This window comes from Pteropus medius, unplaced genomic scaffold (genome assembly GCF_902729225.1).
Source record: "Pteropus medius unplaced genomic scaffold, Ma_sr-lr_union100, whole genome shotgun sequence".
Lineage (NCBI taxonomy): Eukaryota > Metazoa > Chordata > Mammalia > Chiroptera > Pteropodidae > Pteropus > Pteropus medius.
The window spans coordinates 20,825,478-20,845,224 of record NW_024351729.1 but is presented as its reverse complement, the minus strand read 5'-3'; the positions used below and the strand labels follow the sequence as shown (position 1 = coordinate 20,845,224).

Below are 19,747 nucleotides of genomic sequence, written 5' to 3'. Positions count from 1 at the left end.
TATTCAAGGCAGCGGTAACTGGAATCTCTGAGCATTTCTTACAGAGCAGTAAAATTATTCTGGCAGACTAAAATAATAGGTGTTTCTTTTTAAAGATGAGAGAGAGAAAGAGACAAGTTGACACTTGGTGACTACTTACATGATAGATGGGATTTTAGCTTCGGCTGTTCTGTTGAAGAAGAGAATGAGGGCTTCTCTCTGCTGTCCTTTCTGTGGAAAGAGAAGTCGAAGGTTTAAAGTCTCCCACTCTGAGAACTCTGAGCTAAACTGACATAATTATCGCCACTATGAGCTTTACAAATGCTAACACCAGTCACCAGGTCAGGAAACCCTGACTTATCCGCTCGCTTTAGACAAGTCACAGGAACTGCCTGAACTCTGGTTCTGTCACTGGAGACATGGTCATGGCATAACAGCTACTCTGTCACCCACCGAGAACTATTGTGAGAATCCGATGAGGCAAGGAACATGAAAGCTCTTTGGAAAGGCATTTCAGGTAGGGCTTTACCATGTACACCAAGCTCATGTGATCAGCTGAAATGCGGCCTTGCTAAGCACCTGTGTTTACTACATACAGCCTAAGAACAACTTAAACGTGATTCTGGCCCACTGTGGTTTTTGCCTCCCCTTTTCTTCTGCCAACTTGTGTCCATACCCGACTGCCTAAACTCACTTCTATCCAAAACTTGCTAAATCAATTCCTACTGATCCCAAATAGTTTATCATCTCAAAATCATGACTCACAGATTTTTGGTCTGTCTCCCACATAAGGTAAATGACTACCCAGGACAAGAGACCATGTCTTCTCTATAGTTTGCACGTAAATAAATCCTAATAAAGAATGCTAACATAGGAGATGCTCAAATAGCTTCATAATATGAGACAACATTCGCTATCACTGTAGGCTCCCAGAGATGAAAGGTAATCGTCATCACGGGTAGGGCAGCCATCTCCTACCACTGGCAAGCATGGGTTTCCAGATGCCCCCACCTTCTCGTGCCTGGGCCTGTGAGGCCAGTTACTGACACAATAGCTTCTTCATGGAACAAAGAAGTGAACCAGCAGTGATCACATCTATGGCCCTAAACTCCTTACTCCTGGGTCCTTAATAGCTCAGGAAAGTAGCCACAGCCAGACTGCCTCTTGGCTTTAAATAGCATCTTTCCTACAGATCTTGACGAGACAGAAGAAAGGTACCTAGGAACCACAGGAATTCCTAGGGACACTGACAGGGTAGTGGATCCATTTCACTTCCACATAGATCGTGGCAGGGAGGCTACTGTCCCTCCTATTTTGTGGCAGTAGTCCAATTTATCAACTTAAACTTCCTGAGAATTCATGCTGAAGATGCAACTCCATGGCAGTGTATCATAACTTGCTTCTCAGCTACAGGCCCAGTTTAGACTCTGACAAGGTTCTGGACACACAGAATGTGAATTTGTGTGTATCTGATGATATCATGAGAACAAATTTTAAGGTGTAAGTTGCTGGATCAGAGGGTTCGGCATATTTTGAAGGCTTTGGTACACACTGAGAAATCATTCCCAAATATGTCAGCCTAGAAAGCCATCCCACCAATCGTGTGCAATAAAGGTGTTCATTTTCTCATGTATAGTAAATCTTGGGGCAAGGTTTCTGAAAGTGCCTTTCACATTTCACCTCCTGTTTGTTCTGCCCTTCCTTGCCCTCTCTAACTGGCAAGTGTGGAGTGAGTGAGTGTGGGTGGGAGGGATGGACCCGACAAGAGTAACACACCAGAGTAAAATTGTAGACAGGATGCTTGGGGTGCAGTCTGCTTGAGGCAGACGCACTGTGGGTGAGGTCATCATAAGGAACCTGGCTCTGTCCCTTCGGCATATCCTTCCAGGGACTGCATTAGGTTAGAGGGCCTAACTTTCCCAGTGTAGTATTACTGAGAACAGTGAACAGCTGAATTAACTTAAATGTCCAACTAAGAATGGCCATGTGAGAAAATACTATGCGGACTTTAAATATCATGTTTTAAAAGAACATTTAACAACAAGGAAAGTATTCACGATACAGTTTTGTAACCTGTTTTCTTCCTCAGTTAGTATATGTTTATATGATCCCAGTTCTGTTTTTAAAATATATATATTGCTTATCACATACATAAGTTACATATATTCTTATATTAAGTGTATACGTAAGCAATATAGTTTAAAGCAAAATATGTATACATTTTATAGAAAAACCATCCAACGATAAATGCTGAAATTATGTGATAAAAAAATGGGTGAATCTTTTCTATAGTGTAGTAATAAAAATGTTTAACAAATATTACTTAAGTACTTCCCTTTATTTTTCAGATTTTATACAATAGACATCCACTGAAATTTAATGTGGGAGAAATCAATAGTTTTATCTTAAAAAAAAAAAACTTCCCCAAACTGGATAGACAGATACTAGTCCTTTAACAATCTGACTTTTTTTTGCCAGCCTTAGACCAGGAAATTTTAAATAACCTACTTTTTCTGTTCCTGCCTCTTAGGCTTTTATTAAATTAGACCCACTGGGGTTTCGAATTTATTTTTCTATGTTGGAAATTTGAATGGACTGTCAAATGGCAGAAAGGTGAACTGATATTGTCACCAGGAAGTCTGCATGAACGTGTTCTATTTTTCTGCTCCTGGTCTTGCTGATCAAAAAATAGCTTTAGACAAAAGATGATTAGAGACGGCTTTTTTTAGCCTGTGAAGAGATACCTATTATTTCAACTGAAAATGAGAAAAAGCCTCCGTCGTACATTATATTTTATAAATTGGTTGCTTTACCTTGGCTTCTGTGATTTAAAGCTTTAAAAAAAAAAAAGCCTTCTTCCAGAGGGAAGGTGTGGGGGAACACAGAAAAACTCACTTCTTGACAGGTCACCGGTGCTTTGCTGGAGCCACCATAATGTGCAAAATTGCAGGGAAACTGGGCCTAAATAGTAACTATAAAAATGTAGGTGGCTGGGGGAGGCTGACTTCCTATAGATTCACAGGCTTCCTTATTCGACAAAAACCATAAAACTATGATTCCTCATTTTAACTCTTTAGCTCAAGATTTCATAGTTGGTCAAGGTTAGGAGGGGTGTCAAGGGCCATCTAGTCCAACTCTCAGTTGGCATGGCTCCCCGTCCTGAATTAAATTAGGGTGGTGCTCCCAGTCGGATCTCCAGCTTACAGAAGCACCAAATCAGTGGCTTTAGAATAAGAGAGGTTCTGATGGTCCAAACTGCAAAGCTCATAAATTTGTTTTCTACTTGGATTTTCCATTGTAAAAATGAGTTTACATTAAAGAATGCAAAGAAGAACCACATTTTCAAGGAATTATCTTATTATCAGAAAGAATCTGATAATCTGATTATATAGTATCTGGCTTGCATCACGCTGAAGGTAATCTGTACCAACTCAATTTCTTTCTTTCAGGGACAAACTTTTAATTTTCCTAAGACTCCATGGAAGCAGAAAGGAGTATCAAGCCTGAGACTGAGAAGAGCTCTAGGCTCTTTCTCTGCTGGATTCCTGAAGAATTATGCTGCAATTTCAGCTTCATTTTCATAATCTGCAAAATAGCATTAAGACTCTGGAATGCTGAAGTGGCAGAGATGATCATCACCCTACAGGAGGGATTATTTTCTGAGCAGCTGGCTCTCTCCTTATGGATTTTTCCAGCACCAAACCCATGAGGCAGGTTGTGGCTTCCTTTTTTAGGTAAGAAAATATCAAACTATCCCAAATAATTTAAGGGATTTGCATAGCTACACGAAGCTATAAAACACCCAACAGTCCTGATTTCCATGGCTCAGCCTAGTTGATTTCACATCACTGCCCACAAACTCAGAAAATCAAACTCTCAAGTTACATCTGAAACCATCTTTGGAAAGAGCCACTCACCTAACTTGAGGAACTATGCAAGTTGGCAGAAGTTTACCAAATATTTTCAAATCTTGCTGCACTAATTTGAAATTCCCTTCTATTTTTTTCTTTTTGGCCACATTGCATCATTTATGGTTCTCTCTACGCCAGTTAATGGTACTTTCGTCCTCAATTCAAATGCCTACTGATTGATTTTTCAGTTGTCTACAGTAACTGTTCTCAATCTGGTTCAGGAGGTAGACCAGGTACGGGCAAGGGTGTTCTCTGGGGAATCCCACGAAATACCCATAGACTTACTTCCATCGACATGCAAGGGACTAAAACATAGCATTTGATAAATATTCAGATCTTTGCATCTAAAAATATTGCATGTCTGAATTTTTCCCATTAATATTATATTTGCTATATTTACCCATTGGCTTTCTTATCTGGTAGAGTTCACCAGTGAGCAAAAGTTAATAGACATTCCAGGTTTAAGGTTATAAGAAAAACTTAAAAACAGAGAAGAAACTGTCCATTCATTGAATTTTATCTTTAGAAATCAGAAAAGACCATCAAGATTGTTTTTAGCCATGGAGTGCCCTAGTTCCACTCATGGTTCTACTGAAACACAATTTTAGAACTGTTGATCTGAATATCCACAAAAATGTTGCACAAATTTTGTTTGAAAACTCCATAGCAAAGAGATTTTGCCTGCTCATTTCCTCCAGACCATCCATATTATTATATGAAACATGGCATAAATCAAACACAACTTGATAACAGACCCGTGCATTCTCTACTCTACCCTCTGTTTCTAAAAGTTACCAGTTACTCTGGCTCATCACAAGGTAAAATAACATGCAAAAATATCAAGCATTCTGTCTCTTGTCATTCTTATTTATTTTGTAATCTTCCAGAAGGCTGAGATTTCCTCTAAATCTAAGGGTTCTTTGTACAGGGTAATATCAGATAAAGCCCAGATAATGCTTTATGATAATGCCAAAAAAATGTCAATGACTATTACTTTCTTGGCAATAAAAGTTGCAAGGTTTTGTCTCAACAGGACAGACATGGAGCTGGTGTAAATTATACATGGTGCTTAGCATAGTAAGATGTTAATGAAAGATATGAAATGAAAGTGTTTCGAAAAAATAAAAATACCATAGTGGAAAGAGCCCTAAAATATAGGGGTAAAAGGCTTAGATACAGCCTCAGCTCTGCCATGGAGAAGCCAGGAGACCTTGGTGGAATCACAGTCTCTATGAGCCTCAGTTTCCTTGTATTAAAAAGGAGATCCTGCCAGCGTACTGCCAACCATGAATGATTATAGTAAGGAGGCAAAGTGTTAAGAAGGTTTGAAAACTCAAGTTTATTAAATAACTGTCAATTTGTTATTCTGACTAAAGCAAATGACAGGGGATAGTTAAAAGGTTAACATATCTACCAAATACACATAAACTGATTTCTAACAACTGTTCCTAGACTGAGGAATTCTCAAAATACACTAAAGATAAATTCTAACTTTCTTTGAGCTATTCAGAATATATATCACCATCCTGCAGTTTATGTTTAGAATCATCGAACAACAGTGATCTACACAAGCATAAACCTGCAAATTCACAGGAGATTTTCGAAGTAGACTGAGTAGGCTGAGAAATGAAACGGGCTCACCGTCCTTGCCCAGGGAGGAGGGAAGAGGTTACAGAAAGGCAAGTTCAGAGATCGCTGGGAAATGTCCGCAGAGCCCGTTCCGGGAAGAAAGACCTGTGAGCACAACTCCCAACCCCCCGTCTCCAGCCCCGCACTCACAGATTTGCCCTTGGTGGTCATTTCCTTGGCGGCGGCATCCAGGGACGTTCTGGCCTTGGCATTGATCTGACCTGGGGCAAACACCACCATCTTGCGCTGTTTGGCTGGGAGCTGGGCAAGGACGTCAGATTTGAGGCGTCGCAGCATGACCGCCTCCTCCAGAAGGAGCTTCAGCTCTCCCAGGTTGGAGGAGCCCGAATAATCCCATCCCCAGGCATGCTGTGGAGGAGGAGCCGAGACACAGCCCGTTAGATTTTCCCAGGACCACGCTGACAGGGCTGTCACCTCCAGGTAGGTTTCTCTTCTCACAACCTTCTCCTCCCTTGGCTTTGTTCAGAGAATGTCAAGGGGCTTTAAAGGATGAATAAACCCCACATGAGAGAACAGGAAGGAAAAGGGAAAGAGAAGTCAGGAACAAGGTGAACAAAATACACGTATGACGGCCTTCCACGATCTGACACTAAGCTTTCTGGCAGCAAATGCGAGATATCAGCGGTTCGGTGTCCATTACATGAAAAAACAAGTAAGACGTCAGCTTGCCGGACTATTCCTGTATAATAAATACAGACACGGTCTTCCCTAAGGCTTACAGTAAGGAGTCCCTTATGCAATGTAATAACCAATGTTGTCAGTAATGTCTTTACTCAATTAGATGTGCGGGGACTTAAAAAAGCCCATTGTTCTGCAGCGTGGGTGACACCAACACCAAGAGCAGCGTAGCGAACCCAGCTGCAGCACTGGTGGTGGGGCTGAAGGGAGGAGCCCAGAACACGGGCTCCTGCCAGTCTGGCTGAAACCCGACGTGGGTGTCGAAGTGCCCAGGCGGTCCTTCAAAAACCTGGTTCCCTCATTTAGTAGCTCATCGGAGGCAGTGAGCAAGGATGTGTACTCCCTGTCACACAGAGAGAGAAGATGTCATCGATTAAAACAAAAACCCTATCTTTCACAAACGATCTTACTGGAAACAGGACTGATTTCTACGGTCTTACAAAAATTTGGGGGGCGAGGGTATCTGTTTCCTTACATTTTTAGACACTCATCTCCCCTCCTGCCTCATCCTCCCCTGGACTGTGAAGTACCTAGGGTAAGGGCGAGCCTTATTCATTTTCGAGGGCCAGTGGACCTAGTGTAATTGTGGAGACACGGTAGGTTTCCTATACACCTTTGCTAACTGAGAATACGAAGAGAGAGTCAAAGGTGGAGAAATAAAATGATCAAAAACTGCTTCTTTCAAAAAAAAAAATACTCTGAAATCAACGGGAAGTTCTCAGCAAATGCCTTCATGCTATGGGGACAAAAATGAGTTCAGCATGGGGCATGCTCTTCAGTAGCTTTTATTAATGCAAGAAGCTGGCTACATATACAAAAAAAAGTAGCCCTGGCCCATCAGCTGCATTAAATAAAAATCATGCTGAGAATAAGTGGGTATCGTAATTAATTTGGATATCATACTCCTAAGTTCTAATATTATCAGCTCTTAATCTTGCAGGTTAAAACCCAATAATACTGAAGATTTTAAAGTGGACTTTGGAATAATCAAAATCCAGTAAGCTTTTGTGGAAAATTTACCAGGCACCAGGCACTGGGCTAGGTAGAAGGAAGGACACAAAGATAAAGAAGGCATTATCTATGTTTATTTTACTGGGTGCTGTGGGGGGCGGGCAGCAAGAAGGAGGCCAAAGGCGAATTTGAGGATGGCATGAGAAACTGAGGATAGAGTGGTCGGAGACTAGACACACAGGAAGGGACAGTTTGGGGAGTGAAGGTAATGAATTCCATCTGTAACCCCTCGCATCACTGGGGTAATGTTGTTACCCCATGGGCCCAGACAGTCAAGGACGAGAAGATCCGTTTCAGAAAGTGGACCATCTACAAACAGGACAAAGGTACAAATCACACATGAAGGGTTTTGAGGGACCATGAAAACTATACATAATCAATCTAATCTGGGTTGATCCACAGGGAAAGTGCATTACAGATTTTGTTAAATAAGTATATGGCTTCAAATACATTCAATAACAGAAATTGTGTCTCAGTAACAAGCTAAAAATGGTTTGCAATTAACTTCACAGAGCACTACAATTTACATTATAAGTACTTTGTTTGAATTTAAGTGGATATTTTAAAAGTACTTAAAAAGTTTTATTTTCTTTTAAAAAATTATTTAAAAATAAAATGAACTTATATAGCAAAGCTCCTCATGGATGACATGGGCAATGGGTAAGCTACAGCCACTTCTGCAAAGTGTCAGCGTCTTCGATGGACATAGCAGCTCGGTATATTTGTGATTTGATTGCAAAGCAGGAGACCTTAAGGTCTGAATTAATGAGGTTTTACAGTCCACCTAGTCCTCTGTGGCAGGGGCACTGCCCACAAGAAAGAAGCCAGGGGATGGTCATAAAAATGTGGCTTCAAGGTTTATGAAGTTACAGCAGAACCAGGAAGGAGGCTCAATCTGCACTTGAGAGAGGGGCCAAACTTTGTTCGAATGCAGGGCACATGACACCTCATGGAAACAGAGTTTAGGGACTTGAAAAGTTTGACCTTGCTATACTGATGAAGAATGAATTCACTGCCTTGGCCTTGGTTTTGAAAGTAGAGATTAGAAAGAGAAATTAGTTAATATTCCCTTCTGGTTTTCAGATCGTGGATGTCCCAGAGCCTGGATTAGAGAGAGCCACTCAGGGCTCAGGAAGAAGATGGGAGCCAGCCCCGTGGGCACCCCAGCTGTCAGCAGTGAGGCTGACTGCTTCCATCCGTCACAGCAAACCAAGATCCCACCACACCAGCCACAGAGGAGCTGCATTCCACTGGTGGGGGTGAGAGACTGAAGGCACTACAGCCAAGGAGGAAGAGGAAGCCCTAGACTGCGCGTCTCTTCCCAAAGGGAAAGCAGTCAACCCCAGAAGAAAACAGTGCAGCTGGTTAAGGAAGGACTGGACATCCATGCAAACAAGGACCTGATTCACTGGGCCACCCTTTCTCAGGTTATTTTTGGGAAAGGATACTAGAAACGTGCGCAGGCTGTGGTCAACCTGGCTACAGCTACCCGACACTGAGAGGCCGCCCAGCTTGGGCCAAGAAACATCCTGGGTCCACCCAGACCACACTGCTGACCTGGAAAGGAGAGAGACTCAACCAGACAAGGACAGAGAGGACATCTTGGAAGCTCTGGTCATGCTCTACCACACTCTGGGGATGGCCTGCCTCCTGGAGAACCATGGCAGACAGGCCCAGTTCAACCAGCAGAAGGCAGAGAGAAGCAAGAAGGAGCTGAAAGAATTATATGAGGGAGGCATTTGTGGATTACAAGTCTCAGAGAAAGACCTCAAAGTTGCTTGGGGCAGAGCCTCCCTGGCCATCCAATGGGCCGAACCTAGCAACTGGCATACTTTATTACTGTCAAGGGTAACAGGGTGTCAGATCTGATCGGACCATATGAGGAAATTGCAGATACAGAGGAAACATGACCAGGCTCCCCAGCACCTGCAGCAGGCCCATTCCATCTGTGTTTCTTTGTTCATGAAGTCAGCCCCCAACTGCAGAGGCAAGTGTGTTAGTAGCCAAGGCTTATGCCATGTCTGGAGAGGCCCAGCACAGGCAATCTCTGCAAAATTCACCTGCACAAAGAGTGGAGGTCACACACACTATGCATGTGACCTACGATCTATCGGATGATGAGGATTTCCAGCGATAAAAGAGGAAAACATGGGCCCCTCCCCTCCTCTTAACTTCCCTGAGTCTTTCCCTCTGGCTTACAAGAAAGAATATTTGTAACAGCTAGAAATTTTATGACCTATATTCAGAAGTGAGGTACTGCGGGACCTAGAGGAAAGCCAAGAGATGAAATCTATCCTTCAACAGTAGCCTTTTGCCTGGCAAGGTCATCCTTTTGAAGTGGGTGGCTTTGGAAGAGACACAAAGGAACCTGTGAGAACAGTGTCCTATGCTCAGCTGGCTTGATGAGATTAATGAACACTAATGGATTCAATGGCCCAACAGGGGAAATTTGGGATTTATGAATAATGTAATTTAAATCTTTTTAAAATGTTGATTTTTCTCTGCTTACAAAAGTAATCCATTTTGGCATACGTTACCTTCCTGTCATATATGAGAGAGAAAGAGAGAGGAGAGAATGAGAGAGGAAAGAAAAGAAGGTAGGAAGGAATGGAGGGAGAGAGGATGGGAAAGTTTTGCATTCTACTTTTCCCAGTCTTGTATTTCCCCATGTCATTAAATAAACATTTTTTTCAGTTAAAAAAAAATGAGGTTTTAGAAATTGAGATTTCAATTTGCACAGATTATAGTTCCTGAGGCTCCTGCTCCACCGGCACCATATTCATAGAAATAACGTGGAGGTCAGAGGCTTCTGGTCTACCGACCAGGCACGACTCACTACAGTGAGTCAACACTTACTAGACAAGGCTCACGAATGAGAGTATACCTTGGCAGCCAGAGATCATACTACCTTCTCCACCTGTTCGAAGGTGTCCTTTGCCTTTTTCGTACAGAGCATTTTTTTTACTTTTTCAGAGGACGTTTTCATACTATCAGCACCCTACGTTCCTACACGTTCGCCACTGGTCCCTTTATTGAAAAACACTACTCACAAGTGTTAAAACTAGGAGTGACTGTTCTCTACTTACCCTGAGGGCAGAGTCAGGCCTGGGCAGAGCTAGAATCTTGGTCCCGCTCCCTGGCCGTGGTCTTCTGATCACATCACGACCAGAGAGAAAGGACAGAACCGTTAAGCGTCAAAACCAGGGTGAGGGATGGGTGGGCTGGTGAAAGAAGAGAGAATAAATACCCGCTTGGCATCACAGTAGCGAAGGCCAAAGGCATGAAACTGAGGGAAGAACGTTGGCTTGACCGCACAGATCTATGTAGAGCTCGGCAGGCCGTGACATGGCTGGTGTGCCCGACAGTAGGATCACTCGCTTGGCAATCTAGGAAACAAACAGCCAACGGTGCTGAGAACACTCAGAGAAGCACATGGGGAATATCTCAACTTCCCAGTGATACAGGAGCCCCAGGGACAGCAAAGTCCCCTGGAAATGAGCACGAGTATCTTTCACTTCCTGGGCACGCTGACTGCTAGCAGTTCTCAAGTTTAATCGTCTCAGAACAAGGCCTAGATTCCAAAGACACGAGAGGCTGGCTTCGCTCCAGAGCTCTCTATGGCTCACAATGTGGGATTGCTAAGTGAAGGTGCTGTGACCAGAGAAGAGCATGCATGTAAGCAGACGGATGTCATCTCCTAAGTGGCCTTTGTAGCACGCTCTGCCCATCTCTACACTGGCACATGACACAAGATGCTGCTGAATTCTGTCTTTTCTGTCTCCCTTACCAGACTGAGCTTCTTGACATCGAAGACTAGTCTGTGTTCACCTTCATTTTCTGTAGCACAGTACCTGGCACAAAGCAATTAATAAATGTTCGCCGTATGCTGAGAAATATTCAGAGAGAAGCTAATTAGTGTATTGGGGACCATGGAGTAAACTTAAAGAATCCAGCATTGGAAGACCAAGCAGAAGTGGGGGAGAGAGCAATGGGTCTGAACTTCTGGCATGGATGTCTGACGTCCAGTAATGACACCCAGGACAACCCCTATCCCACTCCCAGGAGGAAGTGTCAGGCTTTGCCTGTGGATAAGCCACAACTTGATTTTATGTATAAGGGAAAAAATGGCCATCGATAACCTAGTGCATGATGCTTTGCACCTAGCTAGCCCTGACTCAAGCTCCCACTGCAGTCAATAAGGATTTTAAAGGTGAGACCTGGATCCATTTACCCTAAACTCGGCCCGGGTATGCAGCAGCCTACTCAGCAGTGGGCAGGTTGGAAATAAATAGTCAGTCGATGCCAATGATGAACTTCAGGTTGCTCACTACCCTGACTCCAACCTGATCCCAGGGGATCAGACCCAAATATCCCACTTCTTATTAAGATGGAAAAGAAGGTGAGAATAAAAAGAGCTAATACACTTCCCACTGATTAGAACACTAATCACCAAAGATTACTGGAGGTAAAATTCATTTCAGCTCTGGGAAGAGACGCTGCTGTGGAGCACGGTTGTTTAGAAACAGCTTGTTAACCACTGTAACCTTGAGCTAATGACAGCGGTATAAGGCAATCCATACAGCAAATCACCTGGAGGAGGAAATTAGGTTTTCAAATGGATACACTCGCCTCATAAAAATAAATAAGTAAAGGTGCAACAGAGGAAAGAAGAATGATTCTTTATAAATATACAGTATATACAATTCTCAAGATGCACCTCTGCCCTCACAGCAGCCGCCGGTACCGAATTCCATTATGACAGGAGAGCTATGAATTTCTCCAGCTATAATTTTCCACAGTTCAATTACCCAGGCCCTCTAATTTCCTGAACGGTTTAATGCAGACTCATTAAAATAACAATGAGCTTCTTGAATGATGTCTATATCGCTTGCCTAGGCTCAAGACCATTTCAATGAAATAGGGAAAATGAGAAGTCTTATGGATAAGAGAAAATTGGCCCATCATCCCAAACCTATTCCCCAGGCCGCTGCTATCTGTTGCCCAGGGATGAAGCCTGGGCAGCAGCTCACAGACCAGGTAGCGGAAATTCACTTCGGGGGTCCTCTGTCAGATACTTACAGGGTAGAGTTTATACCCTGTGAACTGAGTCAGTTCTGCATGCTGTCCAGACTAGCAGGTGAGGGAACCGCTGGAAAAGGACGTGTGCAGGTATTAGAAAGCAGGAGCAGGATTATGGAAAAGGAAAAGGTCAGCCTTGAAAAGAACCCAGAAAGGCATCTCATCTATTATGGACTGACTTAGCCTGCTCCCTGCTTAGCCTTAACAAGTCTATATTGTCATCACTGTCATCCATAATGCCTTTATTTATGCCCAGCTGCACATGATTTATATGTCACCCTCCACTTCTGAGAACTTCCACTCTAGGAAAACATCAATGCGTAAAAACTACACAAATCGACACTAAAATGAACATTTTACAGTTAACTCCTGTCTAAGGAAGGAAAGCTACAATGGAACGATGTAAAAAATAATTTCTATTTGGTCTGAGAGAAATTATGTGATTCACATGAGCAGACACTGTTAAGGGCAGACAACCTTCAAGGCCATGTTCAGGTTGCCTCATGGGTCACGGGTGGGGAAGCCCTGCAGATTGATAGTAGGACAAGTTGGTATGTATAATTTGCCAAGGAGAATCCAATGAAATAATTCAAAGTAGATAACCTACACATAGATTTTAAAACATGAGCCAAAAGTATGCGAGAAAATGTAGAAAAGAACTGTTGTTTTAAGTTCATACAAGAAGCGGTCGGGGAATTTTTCATCACTTTCCATTGTTATCTCTTTTTCTCCCGAGCCAATAACCTGCTTTACTGAATTATTCTGATTGGCTATATCATATTTCATCAAGACTCCAGACTAGGAAAAAAGTCATGCTACCCAAGCTTAGTTCCATTCTCGTACCCAATATTATTCCTAATGGTACTCTCAATAAAGTTTATGCTACAGGCAAAGTCCACTACGCTTTAGAAACAGGACATGAGAAGGCTGGTGATACCAAAGTGAAGGTCAAGTCCATACCATCCAAGTGTCCTGATACTCATTAGCCCTGATGTGGCAAGGACATTGGAGCTATGTTTCAGTTAGTTCAGAAGTCATTACAGAATCTTCAAAAAAAAGAACAGCGGCAAGCATGGTGTGGGGACCAGTGACCAAAGTACAGAGATCAGAACAAATGCAGGATCCTGGCCACTCCCCAGGCAGCAACAAAAGAGTCAACACCTGTAGTTAAATCTAAAGCTTGAGAACAAGAGGGAAAACTCGGTGTTAGGAGAAATCCAGGGACTGGACTCTGGGGAGAAGACTGTGGTTCCGTTCCATACTCTGTCCGAGAGTATCTGTTCCTGACTCTGCTTCCATGACAAATGAAACCCAACCAAGAAAATGGCATAATTATGACCATTGTTGACCAGAGGCCACCCTAAAGATCCACCTACCAGTAAATGGCCTTTCTGAGTCTCTGGTTAGGTCAGCATATTTTACATAAAAGCAGTTCCTTCTAGGTTTTAGCCTTTTTCCAAAAAAAGACAAAGTTCCAGTCACCGCCTTAATAAACTGATCTCATGATAATCACTGTGCTTTCAAGCTAAATAGCATTGCTTTGATATTAATGAAATTCTGATGCCATGTATAAGGCAATTAGTTCTTGGGTAAGAACAGACAGAATGCAGACTGTGACTACAGCGGTACCGATTAAAAAATACCAACATGTTATGAGAATACATCAAGTGGTGTAATTACGGCTAATTACAAGTACGCCATTTTGACCTTCAAGGTATGTAAAACACATATATAGGTATTATTAACATAGCATACAGGCCAAAATGAACACTAAAGTGGGAGAAAACAGTCTATTTTAACTTAAATATTATAATCTAGTAATTTCATTTTAAGATTGACTTTGTGATGAAATTGAGAAAATTTACCAGAACAGCTGGACCACAGGGACAATTCCTGCAACCTGGTCACCCTGGGGGAAGAGAGCAGACCCTCCAGCTGACATCACTCTCTTCTCTGGCCTGAGAGGAGTGAAGAGCCATCTCTTTTAGACGCAGAGAAACTGGGTTTCCTACTCCCTGCTTGTGTATCATATGAAAAGATGGTCATTGCAGTACAGTACGCAACAGCCAAAGCCTGGTTACAAATCCATCGAAAGGGGACAGGTAATCCATGTTTTTATGACAGACTTATACAACAGAATTATGTTTGAGAGAATGAGGCCCAGTCATCTGGAATGATGTGGAATGCTTCCCAAGATACACTATTAAGGGAAGAAAAGCAGGCGCAAAACTGTGGTTGTCGAACATTGAGCAGGGAGAAAGGAAGAGCATATACATGCACGTACCTACGTGGACAGAAGCTAATTCTTAGAGGAAAATCTGAAAATCTGGTAACTATGGCTGTGCCTTTGGGGAGAAAGATCAAGGGACTGGGGATCCAGGGGTGGGAGAAAGAGTTATTTTTTCACTATACACCCTTTTGTACTATTTGATTATATCATCTATTTAAACTATTTTAATGAAAAGGGTAAAAGAAAAAAGCTCATACATCTTAGACCACTATTCTCATCTCATCTAGCCAATCAACAGAGATATAATAAGGACTCTGCTCACATAAAAAGAGAAGGGTATTTATTAGAAAAGGATGGTGGGATTCTGGGGGCCTTTCTCCCTCTAAAGAAATAACTGGATACTGTTTATAATGTTATTATACCATTTAACAATAAAAAGCACTGTAAATAAAAACTAGCCAAAGTAAACCCAAACTCACAGCTCACTGCTCAAAGGGAAGATGCTGATAACCTTCAGGGCTGGAGTCATGTGGAGAAAAAGACCCTGTGATTCTTGCTGAGTGGGACCAAAGACGGTTACACCTGGCAAGACTGCACTTTGGGGGCATCTATCAAAAGGTAAAATGAGGACAGTAATTCTGAGTGTAGGAATTTGTCTTACAAGGACAGAGTATGAAAGCTATGAATATACAGATGATGTTCACTTGCACAATTATTTATAATAGCAAAAAACTTCTAACACTAAGGGTTAAATTATGAAATGTGTTCATGCAACAGAACGCTCCAGAGCCATTAAAAATTATGATCTTGCCCTATAACTGACATGTTAGAAAAAGAACCAAACTGCTCATAGTAGTTTTCACTGTTCGAGGGATTGGAGATGATTATAAAGACGTTCTTTATAGCTTTCATTCTTGCCTATCACATTTATAGAAAAATAGAACCTGGCTTAGAAGCCTAGGAAAATAGTGCTATGGGGAAATAGAGGTATCACACTTCCCAGGGGACAATGACACCAGTTTCTTACAACCTAAGCAACATGTCATCTGTACATGGCTGCTGTTGCCATTTACGAAATCCATTTTCTGGATATGATCCGGCCCATCTATCTCAGACTGTATGATATAACCTAGTTATCTCATCATGCACACTTGCTGAAAAATCTTAAAATATTAATTATCAGAATATAGTTCTAAGAGATATACAAGTTAGAGGAACAATTAAGTGGTATTAAATTTCCTCCATGTATGGCTTTTTTTTATTATATGAGTTTTAGGTATACAATTTTATAATTTGAGATCTGTATACTCTACAATGTGATCATCCCCAAAAGTCTAGTTACTGTCCATCACCATACAACTGACTCCCTTCACCCCTTTCTATATAGCTTTTCAAAGGCATATTTTGCTTCTTCCCAACTTTCTTCTTATTCCCAAACTATTTATATTCATTTCCTTAAAGTATCTGATCAGTGGTTCTCAACAGAGATGGGGAGGAGTGATTTGTCACCCAGGGACATCTGGCAATATCTGGAGACAATTTTGGTTGTCACGAGCCAGGGGTACTACTGGCCTTCAGTGGGTAGAGGCCAGGGATGCTGCTAAACATCCTACAAGGTACAGGACAGCTCCGTATAACAAAGAATTATCTAGCCCAAAATCTCAATAGTGCCAAGATTGAGAAACTCCAATCTACATGAAAATACAACAGAAAGATGGAAGGTCTGGTTAACAGAAAAACACAGCATGCTTCGCCCCGTCTCCTCTCAATCCTGCCAACAGTCCAGCATCAGGCGAAGGCAACGTTATGGAAGACAGTGGCTTTGAGAGACTTTCTCAAACAGCAGACTATATTCTATATGCTAATTCATCCACGTTCTCCAGCTAATGCAGAGTTCTATATGCCAGTTAAGAATTAAAAGATTTGTTTTAAATATGTCACTTTGAAGACGTAAACTCTGCTTTCGAAGGTCTGGCTCAGAAGCACGTATTTCAGAAACCAACCTGTGGTCTAGCACGCCTGACCGGGAGATGATGCATTAACGAGACGGTTGCTAAGAAGCTTCCCTATTATACCTTTAATGATATCATCTATCCATTGTGCAGTTTCTTTTGTCTAAACAATCAGGCTTACAGATTTAATTTTAGTTATGAATGTGGTATTGGAACCACAATACCAAGGTCTATTAACATTTTTCCAAAGAAAACATATTAGAGCCTCCCAAAAGAAGGGTCAGCACCCTGGGGAAAACATTTAAGTGTGTCCATAAATGGCTCCCAACCAATAAATATTTATGAGTAATATGAACAGAAGATCAAGGTTCTTAAGTAAAGAACTTTTAAGTTTGAAGTATATGACATAATCCTGCTTTGGAAGATGTGTCATATTACTTGTTATTCCTCAACAAAACAAAACTTGAAATGAGTAGACAGTTGTGTGTGTTTTGTGGGGAGGAGAAAAAATTAATTTTCAAATGCTAATAAGCTTCACCGACACTTTAGCATATTTGTTTTCCCTAGTTTAGGTACAACTTAAAGCTATTTTTAAACAACAAAAGCTGCAGTTTTAAAATGCTGGGGCAACAACAAGGCTGCTTTAATAGGGCACAAGATAAACACGCTTTTGTTTGCTCTGTCTACACAAACCAAAGTGGATTCCCCTAACATGTCATCTCTGAGATTTCTACCTTGTTATGAGAGAAACAGTTACTTTTCCAATTGTACTATTTTCCCCCAACATTAAGAAAAAGCTCACTTCAAAAAGACGGAAGAAAATCCAGGGGGCTGTCCCTCTGCTGGGATACAAAACACAGGCACGGAAGTGTGTGCGCAGATGACACATGGAGCTGATGCTGCGCACCAGAACAGAATACTCCTGGATGAAGATCTGAAGCCACCCCATATACACACCTGCACCTGCTCTGAAGCCAGGCCCCAACCAGCCACAGTGCTCAGGCACAAGTTTAAGCCACCCTAGAAAGGGTGGCCCAAGAAAAGGACACTGGCCTGTAAGGAACATCCGTTTTGCCATCGCTTCCTGCTGATACCCACTGGCCTGGTTCTAAGTCTGTACAACTCATCTCCCTTGGTTCTACAGCACCAGGAGTTCTGCCCCACAAGCGACTTAGAAGATAGACAATTTCTTTGAGCTGTGTAGGGCATGCTGCCAGAGGTTCTCTCTCCGCCCTGTCTAGGAGAAAGCCAGGAGGCTCTGGTGTACCGTCCCAACCAGGCCTGTGACCTTCGACAGGTCTTCATCTTCGAGAGACAGAGACGACCGCAATGACCCGGAGTTCCTTAGCAGGATGTTAGGAAAAAACAAAATCTAGCAGCACAGCTCTAAGTTAATGCTAAGTCATGTCCACAGCCCACAGGTCCGGACTTGCAGCCCCTGCTCCCCTCGGACCCCTTGCCAGCCTGAGCAAACCACAGAGGGATCGCAGTGCCGAGTGGGCTCGGGCTCCAAGTCTCTTCTCAGCAAGACTCACCTTGAGGAGGGGCACAGCTGCACGGCAGCGGGCGGTCTTAGTGTTTTTGAGGAAGTGAGATTCATCCTGAAAATAAAAACAGTTGCCTAGATGAACAAGGTCAGTGGACAGAGACAGAGCCCACGTTACGCTTGATCCTGCCTGGGCATCACACTGAGGATGCCTCCATCAGCACTTTCTTGTTCACGGAGACAGCTGTGGGCCTGGGGAAGGGCCCAGGTTCCGGATCAGCTTTTCCACTACATTCTGGGAAGTTCGCTTCATCTCTCTGGGACAGTTTTCCACCTATGAAATGGGGTTAGTGACCCCTGCTCTGCCCACCTCACAGGCTGCACTGAACAAACTGCTGAAAGGTGGCTTCTGCTTTTCAAGACACACCTGACCTCTGTACGGTACTAAAGCAAAGTGTGCTGAAGACCCACTGTGTGCCCCACACTGGGGCCCAGCCCCTTCCCCCACAGGCTCACTAAGCAAGAACATCTGCTACACTGACAACTGATCAGACAATGTTATAAATGCTGTCACTGAGGCAGTTGTGACAAAGTACTGTGGGAACCTGGAGACGAGAAGAACTGCTTCCTGTCTTTAAGGGACTGACTGCCCTGTTCAGAACACAGAGTTTGATTATTTATAGCTTTGCATTCTGTTCTGCATAAGCAAACTAGAATGTCATACTTTCTAAAGCCAAATAAGTAACTAATACATTCTTAGCATCCGGGGAGAAAATTTCTACTTTAGTACATATTCAAATTACTTGCTATGTGACTCTGAGCAACTATGTGACCTCTTTACAGTGCCAGTTTCCCCATCTGTAAAATGGGTATAATACCAGTACCTAATGTATTGGGTTGTCATAAGTCTTAAATAGGCTAACACACACAAAGCCCTTAGAATAGTCCTGACGCTTAGTAAGCACTTAGTGCTTAGTGTTATCAGCTGCCCTAAGAAGGGAATACTGGTGAGATCCTGGCTCAATCGCTAAAGATGATCAATAAGAAACCCCGGTCCGGTTTCAGCTAAGACGAACCAGGGGGCTGTGAGATGAATCCCAAAATGTCACTGTATCGATTCCCAGAAACCTGGGGTGTAACATTCTTACTCCTGTGTGATGATGAGCCCATATGACAGCCAATCAAAAGGGGTTTAGTGAGAGAAACAGCACAAAGTCCAGAGGATATAGAAGGGAATGGATCTTTTTAACCACTGGGTAAAAATGTATCACTATTACAACTAATCACTATTATAACTAATCACAAGGAATGGCTTATGTCTTCAATACACAAAAGTGTGATATCTCAGAACCACCACTTTAATTCAGACATTTCTCTGAAGTCAGAAGAGGACAGGGATCTTACTTAATTAACTGAAGAACGAACTATCGACAGTGCTAAGTGGCTTGCTCAAACTCGTATGGCAGATTAAGTGCTGAGTCAGAAACAGAAAAACATGAATTCTAAAGCCAGATGCAATCCAGCTTTAATCAATGACTCTCCATCTTGCTAGCTTCATGCCTATGGGCAAATTATGCAATAACTTCTCTCATTGTCAGTCTCATCGGCTGTGAAATGAGGATAATATCTGCCTTAGGGGCCATTGGGAAGATCGGTGATTATGTATAAAGTACCTGATACTGGAAAACACTCAAGAAATGAAGGTGGCATTCTTTCTGCACATTGTAGAACCATCACCATCCTCCTGGGGTAGTTCTCTGAATGTTTCATT

The 19,747-nt window shown here is 42.5% G+C and overlaps 1 protein-coding gene and 1 pseudogene across 1 annotated transcript in view; one reads left to right on the top strand and one right to left on the bottom strand.

Annotated features, from left to right (window-relative positions):
* Positions 1–19,747, bottom strand: part of SMARCAL1 (SNF2 related chromatin remodeling annealing helicase 1) — a 51,908-nt gene that overhangs the window by 12,823 nt on the left and 19,338 nt on the right. Inside the window, 5 exon segments of the mRNA XM_039844725.1 lie at positions 140–210; positions 5,670–5,888; positions 10,477–10,549; positions 10,551–10,615; positions 18,026–18,091. Of these exon segments, the coding sequence (XP_039700659.1) occupies positions 140–210; positions 5,670–5,888; positions 10,477–10,549; positions 10,551–10,615; positions 18,026–18,091 (494 nt within the window).
* On the top strand, positions 8,258–9,366 carry LOC120587712 (tetratricopeptide repeat protein 23-like; annotated as a pseudogene).